The following is a 17,988-nucleotide window of genomic DNA, read 5'->3' on the forward strand; positions in this document are numbered from 1 at the left end:
CAACAAACAAATACATAAACAACAACAATAAACAACAACGTCCTATTAATATATATATATATATATATATATATTCAACCTCTTGCTCCTCGTCGTCCCAGAGCAGTCTGTGTGTAGTCAATTGGAGTACCCCACTTTCAAAATCAGTCTAAGATAATTATAAATTAATAATAATTATAAAGACACGTTACTAGCTATTATCCTTACTCTGTCCTCTCCATCATACAGCCTCACACCTCCTACTTGAGATACAGACTTCTCTCCTGGTAAGAAAGACCCTATGCCACTCCAGTAGGACCTATTCATTTGTACTGCAAATACTCTTTGCAAAAATACAGATTACAAAGAGTTAAAAATTTTCGCAGCAATTTGTACTGCGCATGCGCAAAATTTAAAAAAATGGCGTCTAATGAGGAGAATCCTTTCCAAAAGTTGCTAGAATGCCTGCCACCTGACGAATGGAGCAATATAAGAGGAGGCTGGAAGGAGAGGCTGAAGCAGAGAGGAGAGAGGAGCAGTGTATCTGTACAATCGATTAAGGCTACCACTAAGCAGCAAACAGTCTTTGATGAAACTGGTTAGATTACAATGCTTACCCTCCCCTTTAATTTCATTCTCTCTCTCTCTCAGGCTATCCTGTTATAACTCCTTTGAAATCATTAGAAGCTGCCCTCAACTGGTTCCCTGGTTATGATGATGCATGCATTGCTAGTGTGCCATTGATGAAGAGAACAATAGACCCATTCTCTTCTCCTAATGTCATCATATGCCACGATATGATGGGAGGGTATACCAACGACAAATATGTACAAGTAATAATATGCTAATGATATACAGTAATATACTAATAATATGCTAATAATATACGAATAATATACAGTAGTATACTGATAATATACAGTATGGTTATAGGGTTGTGCTCCTGATTCCGATTATTATTTCTACCACTGGCAGCACGTCAGTTCCTTTATTTACTTCTCGCACAATTTTGTGACAATACCACCACCATCTTGGACCAACGCTGGTGAGAGAAAGAGACAGAGTAGTTGGAATTTATTATCATTTTAGCATCAATAATTATTTTTTATTTCTTTGCAGCTCACAGAAATGGAGTGCTCAGTTTGGGGACTATAATAACAGAGTGGAAGGAGGGCTCAATCTTGTGCATGAAGCTATTGTCTGATGAGAGAATTGTTGAGGCTTTTGTCGATAAATTAATTCAATTGGCAGTGTATTATAATTTTGACGGATGGCTCATTAATATTGAGAATAACATTCAAGTATATATAATGTTAATAATACTAATTGATAATAATATAAAATAGCTTTTAAACTATTATAATAAAACCAACAAATATAATGACTAATAATAATAATAATAATAATAATAATAATAATAATAATAATAATAACAAAAAACGACAATAACAAAAATAATAACATTTATGTATTATTATTATTATTATTATTATATTGATGTATTTTTCAGGAACATCAATTAGATAATTTGTTGATATTGCTGACACTCCTAACTACTGGTCTTCATACAGCAGTCCCTGGGTCTAAGGTCTTATGGTATGATAGCGTCATGTCCAACGGCCAACTCCAATGGCAAAACAAATTGAACCACTTGAACAAGTATGGATTTGTTAATATTGTATGGGTACAAATGTGGTGTTAAATTTTCACCATTTTTGGGAAATATTAAATTCAGTGTGATGTTTTCTTTCTTTAAAGCCATTAAAAAGTGGTCATATAAAGAAAGTGGTCATATAAATAAAGTTTTGTGGGGTTAAATAGTGAAAATTAAGCCCCACGGAATTTTATACCCGTATGGTATTGTGAAATTAAGACACTCTTTTTAGGCAATATTTTGATTTATGCGACGGAATATTCCTCAATTATCACTGGACCATGGCTGACCTGAAGGACTCACATTCTCTCGCTAGTCACAGAAACTCGGATGTGTTTGTTGGCATCGACGTCTTTGGGCGTGGCTGCTTTGGGGACGGGGGATACAATTCTAACATGGTACGTATTTTTTTGTAGGTGTGGTCAATAGGTGTGGTCTTTGTAGGCGTTAGAAGTGATAATGAAGAGCGGACTATCTTGCGCCTTGTTTGCTCCAGGCTGGGTCTACGAGAATAATTCAAAGCATCAGTTTTTTGATAATAATGACAAGTAATGTATTATAGTAGTGACCATTGTGCTCTGAATTACTTTCTCCCTCTCTCTTTTATTTTTCTTTTAGATTTTGGTCGCTTCTTTCTCCATATTGTCCCCTTTACAGTTATTCTTCTCTCCCTCTCTCCTTCTCTTTTTCCAGAGGGAACGGTCGCTCGCTTTCCATCAATGGCCAAGTGTGTATTCTCAATACTGTATAGCGGGAAATTTTGGAGGGACTAGATTTTGGTGATTGGCAAATTTTAATTTGGCAAATTAGTGGCCGCGTGCCATTGAGCATGCGTATAATGGCTCAAAATGGCGGATTTTATTTTGGCGAATGGCTATCAAAGCGCCAAATTTGCCAAATTTAATTCTCTCCAAAATAACCCGCTATACGGGTACACATGATCATGGCTATACCAATTTAGCTCTTTCCTATAGGCCATATATGATGGAGTTTGGTCTAATATTTCAGCTCAGACTAACCAACTGAGTTTTAGCGACAAATTATTTCAGAAGGACGGAGAGGTAAATGACAATTTTGTTGTTGTTATTATTGTTGTTATTATTATTATTAATAGTGTTCTGTATCAATAAATGTCGTTAAAATTAGAGACGACAGAATGGCTTTTAATAACGGCAGTTGTCTTTCTATTGAGGGAGAATGTAGGCGTGATAACCACACCCCCGCAATCATTAGGTAATTACTTTAAAATTAATTAATAATTTAAAAAATTTATTTATAGGTTATTTAAAATGGATATAGATTTTTCCGGTTTATTGCTCATTAGTTATTCATATTATTCGAGTAGTGATTCATTAATTAACTTATTAAGGTTAAGGACTGACGGACCAATCAAATTCATTGCGCTTGACACAATGATGTCATCATCTCAACAAAGTATGATCACATGATTGTCACATGACGTAACCACACCCACTCTAGTGTTGTGCAATGATGACGGACTACCAATATCGCCAGCTTGTGAGACGCTATTACCTTTTATGGTAGACGGGAGATCTTATAAAAGAATATTGAGTATATCTGAAGAAGCCTCATTAATTATTCATTCATTGGTTACTGGTAGCGTAATTAATAATGATAAATGGAGCACCAGGTAGAGTACATGTATAATATACATCATATATACAGCAATATGTATGATCAATTTATTTATTTATTAATTAGATATTTTGTTGTTGATGCTAAGGAGATTGGACCTATTAGAGGAGTTAGTCTTTGTATTCAAGGTAGTGAGTCTATTGGTCAGTCTAAAATTAACTTATTGATTGGAGAAATAAAGGTTAGAGCAATTTATTTTATTTAAAAATTATTTATTTTTTATTTCGTATATTTTATTTATTTTTGTGTAGTGTATATTTCATTTATTTTTGTCTAGTTTCTTCCTTTCTCTGATGTCATGGCTCCTCAATTGCCAATGGTTGCTGACATTAAAGTTGAAAGGCTCTTGTCCATTGCTCCTCTAAGTATCACGCTTTATTGGAGTGGCAATGATAATATTGATTTTTGTAATATTTATTATTATTTTTCTTCAATTTTCAAGCCTGTTTTTATCGGTAGGACTTTCACTAATAGATTTACTGTTAGTAAATTAATTATTAATGATAGTGATAATGTTACTTTTATTGTTCAGTCTGTAACTAACAGTGGGCTCTGCTCATCTCTTCCCAATTCTCCCTGTATAACCATTTCATTTTAGTTTTTCTATTAATAATTTATTTAATTTCCAAAATTTAATTCAAAAAGTGAAACGTGACACTAGACACACAATAACAAAATAATTAAGAGTAAATATTGTTTATTATTATTACTATTATATTGTTGTTTTTAATTATGACAATTATTCCTAGCACCCCTCATCTGTGATTTATTATCTTTTTAATTGATTAAAGGTGTTGTAGTTGGTTCAGTGTCCATGCAGCTAATGAAGATCATGAGGACTAAAGGTACTAGATATACTGGAGAGGAAGGTATTGTAAACACAAAAAATATGGTATATGGTGTAATGGTAATGATGGTACTAAAGTGGTGTAAGGTAGATAGATGGTGGTAAGGTGGTAGGATAGGTATGATGGTATAATGCATATAATGGTAATAATTATGGTAGTAATAGGTGTATTAGTGATGGTGTTTAAGATGTGATATCTTGTCTTTGTATGTCAGTCTGTTGTTGTTGTTCATGTTTCTCTCGATGAGTTTCCTTCATCCTCTTTTCTTCCTCCATCATATCAAATATCATATCATCATAAACCTTTTGAAGATATTTAACTACTGACGAATCAGGGTTAACTGATTGAGCTATATCAATATCATGTGGACGAGGTTTTATACTAAATACGTCAACTAAAAACCGAACAAGCTCTAAATTAGAACTTTTACTAGCAAAATAAAGTAGAGTTTTCTTGTCATGGGTTTCAGCTAGTGCATTACAGCAAAGCTCTGTGAGAAATTGTAGAATTAAGTCAAAGTTACCAGCTTCACATGCTGCATGAACTGAAGTGTATCCATTATTATCAGGATCATCAGGATTATAGTGACAACTATTAATGAGATACAGTGCCATCTCATTACGATTGAAGAGACATGCGTAATGAAGAGGAGTACGACCATTATCATCACAAGGGATGTAGCTAGAAACTATTTGATCCTTTATAAACTGAAGTATTGTAGTATTGCCTCTTTCTGCCAATATGTGCATGCAAGTAATGCCATCCTTATCACTTGCTTCAGGGTCTAGTCCACAGTTGTAAATTACAAGTTGTACTAATTCCATATTCTCATTCTCACATGCTACATGAAGTATAGTGCGCTTTCTATTATCCAAAGTATTAATGCCATCAGGATAAATACTACAGAAGTGAAGAAATGTGTCGATATGGCCATTACTGCAAGCTATATGAAATACAGTGGATCCTTCATTATCAGTAGCTGTAAGGAGATCATGATGAGTAGAACTACCAGTGACTGAGGACAGTAAAGCTTCAGCAGTATCCTTATGACCAGAGGCAACTGCTAAGTGTAATGGTGTCTGTCCTTTCTTGTTAGTAATTAATAAGTTATTGTTAGACAGACTGGCTTTTAGTAATAGTGATACCATATTCTGTCGTCCACGTTGACAGGCTACATGTAATGGTGTATTACCATCTTTATCTTGCTCATTATTAAGTACAGGACTGTCCAATAAACACTTTATCTCACGTAACCAGACAATACTCATTGAGGGTATACTCTTACTCAGTAAATATTCTAATATTTCATCTTTATTCGCTGCTACAGCAACATGTAATGGTGTATGGTCTTGATGATCAGTGGCATTAGGATTACAATAATTATTATCAATGAGATACTTCAATACATTCAAGTGACCCCTCTCTACTGATATGTGAACTGCTCCAGACCCTTCATCATCAGTAGCCGATAGATTACACTTCTTACTAATAAGATATTTAATAACTTCTAACTGATTGAAGTACACTGCAGTAAGGAATGGAGTATGACCATGTCCTCTGACAAGTAGTTCAAGTGATGATGGTACGTGTTTTATAATGTACTGGATCAAGTTCAATCTTCCATTACTACATGCTAAGTGAATAGGAGCCATTTCTTTATCATTCACAGCACACAGATCTAACTGATGATTCTCTACCAGATGTTTGAGTATAGGAAGAGAGTCACTGTACTGACAGGTAGTGTGAAGAACTGTTGATCCATTAGAAGTCTTAGCTGCTACATTACACTGAGGAAGACTAGTGAGATAAAGTACAACAGGAACATGGCCTCCTTCACATGCTCTATGAAGAACTGTACTACCAGTATCAGTAGTAGTGGCATTAACATCACACTGATACTTGTTGATCAGTTCCTGTAGACAATGTAGCTTACCTCCATAAGCAGCTGAATGAGCTAGTGTGTACTTGTTATTGCTAAAGTGATTAGTAATATCTACACTATACTCCTGACTGTACCATTCCAGTATATGAGTATGACCATTGCCTACTGCTGAATGTAGTACTGAAAAACCATATTTATCAGTAGCTAAAGGCTCAAGTTTATACTGTTGCATTAGTAATTGTACTAGATCAAGATTACCTGAGAAACAGGCAAATGTGACACATGTACTGTCACGTGTATCCTTAGCATTGACATCACATTTCATATCATTTATTAGAAATGTGACCAATTGAATATTACCACTATTACAGGCACAATGCAATGGTATCCTACCCTCATTGTCAGTAGAGTGTAGTAAACTAATGTATTGAGGATACTGACTGGTGATATGCTTGATAAAGTGAGTGTGACCTTTTAATGATGAAAAATGAATAACATTCCAACCGTTGCTATCTGTTAGGCTCAGACTACACTTGTAATCCTTCACATACAATTCCAGTAGTAAAATATCACCAGATTGAGCAGCATAATGAATTGGTAGCTTACCATTACTGTCAGCTTGATGAGGATCTAACTGACTGGTAGTTATTAATTCATAAACAAGAAATAAGTTAAGAGACGACGAGGCATAGTGTAAAGCAGTGAGACCATTCTCATCAACTACAGTAGGAGACAAACCTTGTTTAGTAATAAGATACCAAACTAAATCAAAGTTACCACTCTGTGCAGCATGATGTACTAAAGTGCACCCTTCATTATCTGTTTTATTAATATCACAATGCTGTACCTCAATGAGATATTGAGTGATATCAATATGACCATTACGACAAGAATGATGAAGACTTGTCATACCATCATTATCAGTGATATTAGGATCACTGTTATGATTATTAATAAGATATTTAACAGAATTAATACTACCTGACCAGCAGGAGTAGGCTAATAGTCTGTGACCATAAGTATAATCAGTATCATTAGCATTGAGATTATACTGAGATATGATATAACTTAATACACTAGTAGAACCTGACCAGGCAGCATAATGTACTGGAGACATACCATCATAATTATCTAATGTACAATTGATACTATATTCTTCTAATGCTTTCATTAGTAATGTACTGCGACTCCATGATGCATAATGAAGTAAAGACATACCATGATTTGTTGTGGCATTGATGTCAAAGTTAGGGCAAGTGCTAGCTTTTTTGAGAAGTGAAGAAAAGATTTTAACTCTTTCATTTTGTTTGATAAAATCAATATTTGTTTTTATTTTAGTATTATTAATAATATCAATAGCTGATGCATCACTTGGTGCCATAAGCTTACTATACACAATACCAGCTGGAATATGTATAGCTGCATCACATGCATGATGTAAACATGACCTACCATAATTATCATTAACTAATAATGCTTCATTACCTTGAATACTAACAATATACTCAACAACTGATGATGAAGCAAACCATGAAGCAATATGAAGTGGAGTCCTGTCATATTTAGGATCTTTTACATCAATGGCAGATAATTGATATTGATTTAAAAGATACTTAAAAAGCTCAATACTTTTATTATTCATAGAATAACAAGTATAATGTAGTATACCAGCCCCTGAATTTGTTATGTCATTTGGTGAGAAGAGGTTTAATGATTCAAGCTTGTGGACTAATGCTAACTCTCCACTTACACAAGCTAACAATGATAATGAAGCACTTATGCTATTAATCTGAGAAACATTACAGTTTCTCTCAATGAAGAATTCCACTACGTCAGAATGGCCACCCATTGCTGAGTACAGTAATGCAGTATTATTGCTACTGTCTGTTTGATCAGGAGGAATGTGACATGTGTCTACTAGATATTGTACTATAGATAAGTGGCCTTTATAAGATGCCATATGTATACTAGATACACTATTATCATCACCTTCATTAGGATCAATACCATATTGACGAATGAGTAGTTGGAGGATCTCAATGTGTCCACCATATGATGCAGAGTGTAATGGGGTCCAACCATGAAGATCATGGTGATAGTTACTGTGATCAAACTTATCAAGAAGCCATTGTACTTCATCTTTTAATCCTCTCCAAGCTGCTTCATGTAATGGTGTACTGGTATTCTCATACCATAATGGATCACATATGTCTATAAATGAAGAATCTATATAAAAGTCCTCTTTAATGATGCAATCACCATATAACTGATTTATTTTGTATGGACTAATTTTTTTGTAGGCTCAAATCCCCAATCCACTAAAATTAATTCAACTAAATTTTATTATCATCAATAAAAAATTTTTAAAACACAAATTTATTCCAACAAAAATTTAAACTATGAAATTTGAAGCCACAAAATAAACCAGCTATGCAGTATTTTTCAAACACACAAATACACACACTCATTAAAGCCTGGTATACACTTGCCACAAAACACAATGCAAAATTTAAAATTTGGCCAAATTTATCAGCTTCAAAGTGTTATTTGCATCAATAGATGAGATTTCCCACGCAATTTATGCTTTTATGTTCACTGTAAATCTACCAAAATTATTTATGCCATATAGTTGTTACTTTTGTAAAGCAAAACTGAGGTACACACATAGAGCAAAACTAAATTTTCCCTTTTCCTAGCACCACACCTTAAGGTGGATTCATAATAATTATTTGTGTTGCAACCATGGAAGTGCTAATAGAGTAACCAATAATTACATATAAGCTACATGTCCATGCTATACACAAGTTATGTATAGATGCATGGAGGAACTAAAGGTCAGTTCATGTACTTACCAATATCAGTAGATGAGTGCTTAACCTCTTCTATTAAGAACTGTAAAATTAATAATGATATCATGAAAATTGTATTTACACAATATAATCACAAACCTCTTTTAAGTTGTATTTATATTTACCACATGTTAGTTCAGTGATACCAATACTAGCTAACTGTTGCTTAAGCTTTGTAGTTAGAGGAAATAATAAAGAATAAAGATAGTCAGGAATGAGGTATTCTAAGATGACAGAACCAGGACGAACTCGAAGAAAGTAAAAATTATAATGAGGAATGTCACATCCTTTTGGTATTGCATTACGAAAGAAAAAAAGGTCATCCAGTGTGTAGTCATTACGCTCAACTTTAGCAATCATTACTCGTGTACCAGGAGGAACATCTGTTATACCAAACTGTACAGCATCAACATCTTTCAATAGTCCACCACTGTTTATAAAATAATCCTTTAACTTCTCTTTATATGACAACCAGGTTCTCTTTAATGTACGATTGTCACTCAGGAACACGTGAACTAGTCTTGCTATCAATTCATAGTTGAACCATGATACATACTTGTACTCTAAGGTTGAGAAAAGATCTGTCATTGTTTTAATGTCATTGAACTCTTCTCTAACTGCTTGTGCTGCAGCTGGATTATTAGACCTGATAGGACCCAACAAAGTATGAACACGTCTCCTAAGATAGTCAATGATTTTAGGAACAAGTGCTGCTGGCTCATTCAGGAAGGATTCCATTGTCAGTTGTAGTGCATCAGCAAACTCATCCCGTAGCTCATGTATCTTTTTTGATAGGGGGTAATTTTTTTCATGACAATCAGCATATGCTGCAAACGTTTCTGGGAAGAAAAAAATTGCAAAAAGGTAGTACCGTATAGCTCCAAATTTTCATCAGTAAAAAATTTTGTCAAATTCATCAGGTATTTTTGCTTGACAATAATTTTAACTCACAAAATTTTTATCCCACGTGGGCAGTATGCGGATTAATAACAAAAATGACAAAAAATTTTATTGATGAAAATTAATTTTGACAAGAAATAAAAATTTTGACGAAATTTTTGGCTGACAAAAATTTGGATCTATATAGTATAATAATTACTTGACCTCATATTAATTGGCTGTCATATAAATTGTTCAGTCATTTGAATCACTTCAGGCTCATTAAATGAATGTCACTTCATTTTAATCTGGGCCATACACATACATCTATGTCCCCTTAATATTATATTAATTTTTGATTCTGTGCTTTAAAAGGCAATGAATCAAACTATATTTACCTCCTGAATTATTTGATGTTCCACTTCCTGGTGACATTGCTTCTCCAAAAGGAGAGATATCCTTTGGCCTTCCTATTGATATACGGTAATCATGATTATACTAAATTTGGCAATCTTTTATGTACCTGTTGAGCTGGAAGAATGAGGTGACATTCCTTTATCATGAATAACATTAGCAGGACCATCCGTAGAATAAGGAGTAGCTCCTCCAGTAGTAGCCGGTAGAGGGTGTTCACGAGCTATTTCATCAGCTAACGACGAATTTCCTCCTCCTTTTTTAACAGCTACACACAGCATTCTCCAACAAGGAACACCATGAGATGCATAATTATAATCTTTTTTTAACCAATACTCTAGAACTTTCTGCAGGCACGTCTCAGTATCTCCACGATGATCTGACTCTATTTTGTTGATAGTATCTATCCTGATACACCAGGAAATTGCAATATGCCTCCAGCGAGGTGAAAGCTGCTCAATTTTCTCATAAATATCATGAAAGTCATTGATGTCTGCAATATATCGTTAAACGGTCAAATATACACACAAACTCACTTAGTTCTTTATCACAAACGTTTATAAAAGGAGCAGAGGAAGAAGAGCTTGCCATTGTTTGTTGCTGCGATCTCGTTTCAAACTTCAGGGGTGTCGCTCAGCCGGTTGTGGCATAGATTTTATAACTACGTAGTTATAAAATCTATGGTTAACCACATGCGGCACTGCGTGCCTACTGCCTAGTGGAGCAGGACAGCAGGTTACAGCATAGATAATACAAACACTGCTTGTAACTTTGTAGTAACAGCATTCCTCTACTTTCTTCTCTTTTTACTGACATCATGTACCTTCATGATCAATGGTGTCTCATCCAGTCTAGTTCATCCTGTACAGTAGACAGTACATCATCTGGTCCTACTCATCATTTTTGTTTGCCGCCACCAGCATTTATGCACTACAGGTATTAAAAGCAATGAATCATGGGCTTCATCTCTATCATGCAGCATGATAGAGATAATGACCATGATTCATTGCTTTTAATAGTGCATATTCTGTACTGACTCAAGTCAATATCATGCTTTTGATTGCCACCATTACACTCAAAATAGCCTGTTCAGTTTTCTTTTTTTTAGCTGTCTGCACTTTTTAGCAGATGCTTTGCCTCTTAAGTTAGGCATTGGTTGTAATTAAATACTATATGCACAGTATTATTATATAAATCAACCAGGTGTTAAATGCTGAATTTCATAAGAGCTATAATACTAACACTCATTATGATGGCACAGATACTGTTTTGATAGATTTTATTTACCTAAAGGGATCATGCATGAGACAGCAAAAAATTATGCATCAAGAAATGCAAGCAGCTAATGTAAAATTGCCAATTTAATTTTTGAATTAAATTTTAAATTATTTTTCTACTTACAAGTGGTTAATGATCACAATACTGCTGTCTAGATATACTTAAAAGAGTCTATATAGTACTGTATATCTATATGTTAACACTCATCTATGCAGCAAGTCCAAAAATTTGGTGTGATCTTGGAGGCAAAATTGGCTGAAACCATAGATATGCTGAAACATGCTACATTGCATGACAATATCAAAATAGCTTTATTAGCTCTGAACATTTATAAAGTAATAATTAAACAAGTACATGTACTTTAAACTAATGTGAAAAAACAAGATATCTATCTATATAAAGTGTTTAAGTGATGGCTTTATGTACTTCATAGTTTTTAATCTTTCTCTTTTGATATTTAACTATAACAAGAAAATAATAATAATAATAATAATAATAATAGTAATGCACTTCCATGTAGGTTTCCAGCATACCTAAGTTTCTGAACTATTAGTCACAGGATTGCCCTCAACCTATCATTATCAAAAGTATCATCATTATTGTAATAAGAAATATTGAAATACCTCATCAGATATGCCATTTATCTTAGCACCATTGCCTCTACAGTAACAATAACAGAACATCATTAACACGATATTGAGTTTAACATGAAATTAACACGATATTAATCACTCACTCATCTGTCATAGGTTGATGCCATGATTTAGCTAATTCATCATCTCTTGTCTACAATAAAATAATAAATAATAATAAAATACACAAATCTAATAATTAAATGTACATGTACATGTATATTTACATTTCCAAGTTTCTCTTTCTCTTCCTCTTCACACTGAGATAAACTGATGCCATGCAAGACAGTAGAGGCTGGCTTTTTGGGTGACTATAATTAATATAATTATTATATAGTTAAAATTAAAAATAATCTCACTATTGGTAGAGGTTTCCATTCAACTGGTAGATCACTAAAAATAGATAAATAAATAAATAAATGAATGAATAATGAAGACATACTCCTGTTCTTTTAGTAGCTGATAGTAGGACAATTCGTTGAATAAAATTTCGCTAACATCCACCAACAAATCTTCCCCGATATCACCCAACCTTTAAATAATAACAACAACAATAACAACAACAACAACAACAACAATACCTTTTATTGATGTACTTTCCTATGGCAGAACTCAAACTGATTTCAATTTGTTTCAGGAACATATTCTTTAACTGTCCACCGCCACTTTCATCTTCATTAAGCTATGGAACACACAAAAATCAATAATGACACTAGACTATAACACTAAAAACCTCCTTGTCGCTCTTGATAACAATGTTCAATATGGACTCCTGGATATACTGCAATAGCTCGACATTACAAATTGTATTCAAATGATCCTTCAGCAAAGGAATAACTTCCTATATAAAAATTATTAATACGTAAAATATTGAGGTAGGGGAGTAATTATAATAATTATATATACTTACAGTCATTATTATCTTAATTTTATCATCCATTAAGCTGTTTATGTCACTGGATCCACCAGATACCATCACATTCAATGGATCAACAACCACCACATTATGTAATGGCTCTTCCATGTCTTCATTGTTGCTACAGGAGCATTGCTTTAATAATTAAGAGACTCGTATGAGGACTAGTTACTTGTTATTATTATTAGGAGGAGGAGGAGGAGTGGAGAGTGAACTGGCTGAATCAACTTTCTCAACATAATCAAATCTATTTTTAAAACAAATATATAACACAGCAACAGAATAATAAATAAACTACTTTGCACTGTTGCTTCGTTTGCTTGCCTTCCCCTAATAAACAAATAAAATAAAATAAATAAATAAAAGATTGATATTACTTGATTGACTTCAGTTAAGAATCGACTGGTAATATCCTGTATAGCATACAACCCTCTCTGTCTTAAATAATCAGTGTTCAGTAGCTGCAATTTACCAAATAACTCTATCTATAAAATTATAAATAGATATATTGAGACAGGCTCTATTAATGGAGGAGAAATGGCCTCCATTTCTTTCTCTCTATCTCTTCCTTTACCAGATAGTGTGGTCTTTCTTCATTTTGAGCGATGAGAGCTGCAACCTCAGAATAAATGACATCTCTCAGTCCTTCAAATTGAACTCTACAAACAACAACAACAAACAAACAAACAAACAAATAAATATTATAAAACTATAATTATATACTAACTGTTTTCCTGATGCACTAACAGATGGGGGCACATCTAAATAATAAAAATAAATAATAAAAAGGCAAATACATTGTAAACCTTGTTGTTTAAATAATGGAGTGTACTGTAGGTGAGGATTGGTGGGTCGGGCGAACGGGCTAAAGGGAGTAGCACCTGCATATTGATTCATGGGAGGGAATGGAGCCGGGGGAGGAGGGATAACACCTTCCTATTAATAAATAAATAAATAAACAAATAATAATTAAATAATAACCTGAAAGCTACTGTTAGCAGTAGTCTCATTTTCCTCTTTAAGAGTAGAGCTGTTCATGTGACCTGGTGACACGTGATATTATTAATAACTATTAATTAACTACTAGTTAGTAACCTGTAGCTTCACTGCATACTTGCCAGTAAGCATTATTGAGGTACTCATTATAACCCTAACAATAAAGAATTTATTATTTTGGTAGTTATTATTATTATTTTATAATTAATATCATTGTTATAATAGATTTATTATTATTATTACTATTACTATTATTATTACTAATAGCAGAATTTAATATAGATACCTGTAAATAGCTATGGTATTGCTGTAACTGGCTCATTTGTTCCTGTATGTAAGGAAGTGAGTCCAGCCTTTGATGTAATGTATTCAACAATAAAGACTGCTGGTCCATCAACTGGCCACACATATCAGTGCTCTTTCTAAGCTGATCTCTTAAAAACTCATCCTATGATAAAAATTAATAATAATATTCATTAATAATTATTAATTAAAATACCTGGCTATTAGTATTATCATTGGCCATGGTTGGTTGGGGGAGTTTTGAAGAGTGTTTGTGAACGCTGTAGTTAAACAACTGACCATCATTAGTCTTAGCTTTGTTCTCTATAAATAAAAATGATAGTATCATAATAACTGAGAACAACGGCAATGAATTAACCGATTGTTGCTGTTGACTGCTCAATTTCGTCCTCACTGGATCCACCCCATGTACCAGCAGTAGTATCAACAACTCCACTGATAATAATAATAAATTAATAATAATAATAATAATAATAATAATAATAATAATAATAATAATAATAATAATAATAATAAATGATACAGTAACACTTATAGAATACATGTACATGTACCTTTCCTGATCTGATCCTCGACTTAGTTTTTCAATATCCTACGAAATGAAACAAAATTATGATTTCATGCTCAAATTTAAAGCAAATTAGGCAATGACCATGGGCTATATATAGTCCATGCTTTTTTAAGTGGCACCAAATCACCCCCATTTTTGTTCATTGATGTCCTAGAAAGCTTGATATACCTTTTGCAGTTGCTGCAGTTGAGATGTCTTCTTCAATAAAGTAGTATAAAGCTGCTTTTGACGTATTAGCTCGTTTTCAAGTTTCCTTTGGATACTAACATCTCCCACTTTATCACTAGTTAAACTCTAGGAATATCCAATACATGTAACTGTAACTACAAAATGTAATTCTTTTTATTCACCTGTAATTCATTGAGCATTTTTTCCAAGTTCTTTAATTCGTTTCTTTTTCTCTTTAGCTCTTCATTGGCACTAACTATAGATAATAATAATTATACATCAGTAGTATCATGGATCAACAATCACATCAAAGCAGACCAATATAGTTTATTTTCACGGTGAAATATTTTCGTAAATTTCGCAGTTTTTTGCTCCCTTGTGATATTTGCCCACTGCATATTCTGAATCTCCACTGTACTGCCACATGGTGCAGTCTGCAAGCTATTCATGAAAATTAAACCTGCAAAATCTTTAAAATGCAAGATTCGCGAAAATTTTCTACCGCAAAAATAAACCAGCTAGTATACGGTATTTGGAAATACATAATTATTGGTACCTTCTGGTCCACTGGCAGCTCTCTTTATTGGGTCAGTCCCAGTCCCAGGGCCGGGGGTAGCTTTGAGGTTAGGGGCACTCTCAATCTTCAATAGTTGATCATGCATGCTCCTTAGGTTACTTTTGACATCATCAAATACTCTAATAACAATAATGTTAAGTAATAAGTATAATAATATTCACTAGTATTTATGATTACTTTGTTTTTTCGCTAGTATCTTCAGGCTCTACTCGTTCTGATGTTCCATCAGCATCAGAAACACTCACAGGTACTATATCACCTTCACCACCACTATCTATAAATAAATAATTTATTATTATTGTTATTATTATTGTGAATGATTATATACTTTTTATTGATTGTATTTGTAATAACAACTTCTCCACTTGAGCCCTCTTTTCTTTCATTTCATCCAGTTGTTGGATGATATCCAACTCCTCAATATTCACTGATGTCTCTTCTTCTATCTCCTCTTCCTTCTGTGATGTAGTGGTAGTGTTAAGACTCTCCTTCTCTATCATAACTGCAGCCAGCCTTTCCTCTGCCTCTTTCTTCATCGATAATAACTGCGCCTGCTTAGCATGCAACAACTCCATCTAAACAACAACAATAATAACAATTATAATATATATATATATATATATATATATATATATATATATATATATATGCAACCTGTTGTTGCTGTTCAAGAAGTTTTTTTAATAATTGATGCTGCTCTTGTAGCGCTAGCAAATCGAATTCTTCATCGTCATCGTCAACTAGCTCTTCTCCTTCCTCTTCCTCCTCCTCCTAACATTTATAATAATAATTGTATACACATACATGTATATTAACAGGGTTTCGTCAGGAAATTTTTGAAGTTGCTCAAAAATCGGGCCAAAGTCCCTGTACTATATAGTACAGGGTCTTAGGACAAATTTCGCCAAAAATGACTAAGAGAAAATTCTCCATTTTTATTACATTTTCTGATGCATATACATGTACTTATGTTGTGTAGCAAGTTTGAGTTGATTCTGGTCAAAATTGGATTTTTAATGAATTTTAGAAGTTGCTCCAAAATCGGACAAAAGTCCTTAGGCCAAATTTTGCCAAAAATGACTAAGAGAGAATTCTCTATTTTTATTACATTTTCTGATGCATATATATGTACTTATGTTGTGTAGCAAGTTTGAGTTGATTCCGATCAAAATTGGATTTTTTATGATTTTTAGAAGTTGCTCCAAAATCGGACAAAAGTCCCTGTACTATAGTACAGGGTCTTAGACCAAATTTTGCCAAAAATGACTAAGAGAGAATTCTCCATTTTTATTACATTTTCTGATGTACATACATGTACTTATGTTGTGTAGCAAGTTTGAGTTGATTCCGATCAAAATTGGATTTTTTATGAATTTTAGAAGTTGCTCCAAAATTGGACAAAAGTCCCTGTACTATAGTACAGGGTCTTAGGACAAATTTCACCAAAAATGACTAAGAAAGAATTCTCCATTTTTATTACATTTTCTGATGCATATACATGTACTTATGTTGTGTAGCAAGTTTGAGTTGATTCCGATCAAAATTGGATTTTTTATGAATTTTCAAAGTTACTAAAAAGGATTATGCTATTAAAAGCTTATCAGCTTATGAAACGTGTTCTAGTAGGCCACTTAGCATCCTTTGTGGGATTGTGGGAAACCCTGTACTAGTGTATATGTAGTAACATTTACATTGTAATGCGTGTTAATACTTACTTTATTTATTTCATCACGCAAACTCAGACTTTCATTTTCTTTAGAGATCTCTTCATCAACATCGTCATCATCTTCATCATTATCTTCCTAATAAGGAAAGAATTAAAAATCAATATTCGTTAAAAATAATAATAGCGGCTTACCATGACTTTTAATAAAACTTGCAGATAATTCAATTCTTGTGTTTTTAGCTGTCTTATTAACTCAGATACCCTCTCCATTTGCTCCTCATTGTCAGACTGATCCTGTAATTGCTCATAAAGCTCTTCAGCATCTTCTATGTAGCCCTATTAATATTCATTACCATTAATTAATTAATCAATTAATTAAGTACCCTGACAGTATCCAGTCTAGACAATAAAGCGCTGACAGATACCTATACATATTAACTAATTAACACAATTATTATTATTGTACTATTATTATTATCGTTAGATCTAGAAATAAATTTTAGAAGACATAGGCTAAATATGCTTACCGAATTATTAATCTCTTGATTAGTATCATCATCGTCAATTATTTCTTCAGTGGGTGCTTCTTCAGTGGGTGCAGCTGCCTTTGTGTTCAGTGGTTGTGACTCCGCCATCCTCGCTGAAATCAATTCGCTGCTTAATAGTCTCAAAAGAATCATGAGATTTGTTTAGTCTTGAGAGTGGATCGGTACGAGACAC

The 17,988-nt window shown here is 33.4% G+C and overlaps 4 protein-coding genes across 4 annotated transcripts; 1 reads left to right on the forward strand and 3 right to left on the reverse strand.

Moving 5' to 3' along the window:
- The first annotated feature begins 386 nt into the window (after window positions 1–386).
- Window positions 387–3,905, forward strand: LOC100640537 (cytosolic endo-beta-N-acetylglucosaminidase-like). The gene is made up of 14 exons (XM_019995274.1): window positions 387–577; window positions 631–812; window positions 913–1,024; window positions 1,099–1,280; window positions 1,490–1,638; window positions 1,866–2,031; window positions 2,078–2,181; window positions 2,252–2,360; window positions 2,608–2,694; window positions 2,748–2,866; window positions 2,913–3,067; window positions 3,113–3,284; window positions 3,356–3,470; window positions 3,567–3,905. Exons 1-14 carry the CDS (start codon window positions 400–402, stop codon window positions 3,885–3,887), a joined length of 2,151 nt encoding a protein of 716 aa, XP_019850833.1. The 5' UTR covers window positions 387–399; the 3' UTR covers window positions 3,888–3,905.
- Window positions 3,906–4,319: 414 nt separating this feature from the next.
- LOC109581299 (ankyrin repeat domain-containing protein 27-like) lies at window positions 4,320–5,789 on the reverse strand. The gene has a single exon (XM_019995309.1). The coding sequence runs from the start codon at window positions 5,787–5,789 to the stop codon at window positions 4,320–4,322; it is 1,470 nt and encodes a 489-aa protein (XP_019850868.1).
- Window positions 5,790–6,914: 1,125 nt separating this feature from the next.
- LOC109581287 (uncharacterized) lies at window positions 6,915–10,787 on the reverse strand (the record flags this gene model as incomplete). The annotated part of the gene is made up of 6 exons (XM_019995273.1): window positions 10,698–10,787; window positions 10,271–10,654; window positions 10,146–10,217; window positions 8,968–9,707; window positions 8,872–8,911; window positions 6,915–8,230 (listed from the first exon to the last, which is right to left on the reverse strand). Coding segments are annotated over exons 1-6 (2,607 nt in total), but the record flags the coding sequence as incomplete, so codon positions are not given.
- Window positions 10,788–11,739: 952 nt separating this feature from the next.
- LOC105312401 (pericentriolar material 1 protein-like) lies at window positions 11,740–17,982 on the reverse strand. Its single transcript, XM_019995276.1, has 32 exons — window positions 17,796–17,982; window positions 17,652–17,693; window positions 17,461–17,604; window positions 17,318–17,404; window positions 16,257–16,373; window positions 15,931–16,177; window positions 15,780–15,876; window positions 15,582–15,721; window positions 15,208–15,281; window positions 15,026–15,151; window positions 14,841–14,878; window positions 14,645–14,721; window positions 14,483–14,589; window positions 14,270–14,431; window positions 14,083–14,137; window positions 13,969–14,030; window positions 13,794–13,923; window positions 13,715–13,748; window positions 13,562–13,646; window positions 13,365–13,472; window positions 13,286–13,317; window positions 13,160–13,234; window positions 12,982–13,108; window positions 12,805–12,912; window positions 12,653–12,753; window positions 12,514–12,603; window positions 12,431–12,464; window positions 12,299–12,382; window positions 12,176–12,225; window positions 12,063–12,099; window positions 11,973–12,011; window positions 11,740–11,900 (listed from the first exon to the last, which is right to left on the reverse strand). Exons 1-31 carry the CDS (start codon window positions 17,946–17,948, stop codon window positions 11,973–11,975), a joined length of 2,862 nt encoding a protein of 953 aa, XP_019850835.1. The 5' UTR covers window positions 17,949–17,982; the 3' UTR covers window positions 11,740–11,900.
- Window positions 17,983–17,988: the final 6 nt, after the last annotated feature.

This window comes from Amphimedon queenslandica, unplaced genomic scaffold, assembly GCF_000090795.2.
Source record: "Amphimedon queenslandica unplaced genomic scaffold, v1.1 AMPQUscaffold_13448, whole genome shotgun sequence".
Lineage (NCBI taxonomy): Eukaryota > Metazoa > Porifera > Demospongiae > Haplosclerida > Niphatidae > Amphimedon > Amphimedon queenslandica.

Excerpts from the sequence above, each read along its gene's own strand:
- LOC109581299 (XM_019995309.1), bottom strand. The coding sequence starts at position 5,789 with ATGGCTCCTATTCACTTAGCATGTAGTAATGGAAGATTGAACTTGATC.
- LOC100640537 (XM_019995274.1), top strand. The coding sequence starts at position 400 with ATGGCGTCTAATGAGGAGAATCCTTTCCAAAAGTTGCTAGAATGCCTG. Across the intron at positions 1,281-1,489 it reads ATATTGAGAATAACATTCAA|GAACATCAATTAGATAATTT; the intron begins GTATATATAATG and ends TGTATTTTTCAG. Across the intron at positions 3,471-3,566 it reads TATTGATTGGAGAAATAAAG|TTTCTTCCTTTCTCTGATGT; the intron begins GTTAGAGCAATT and ends ATTTTTGTCTAG.
- LOC105312401 (XM_019995276.1), bottom strand. The coding sequence starts at position 17,948 with ATGATTCTTTTGAGACTATTAAGCAGCGAATTGATTTCAGCGAGGATG. Across the intron at positions 15,152-15,207 it reads AAATGCTCAATGAATTACAG|AGTTTAACTAGTGATAAAGT; the intron begins GTGAATAAAAAG and ends GGATATTCCTAG. Across the intron at positions 14,432-14,482 it reads ATGATAATACTAATAGCCAG|GATGAGTTTTTAAGAGATCA; the intron begins GTATTTTAATTA and ends TTTTTATCATAG.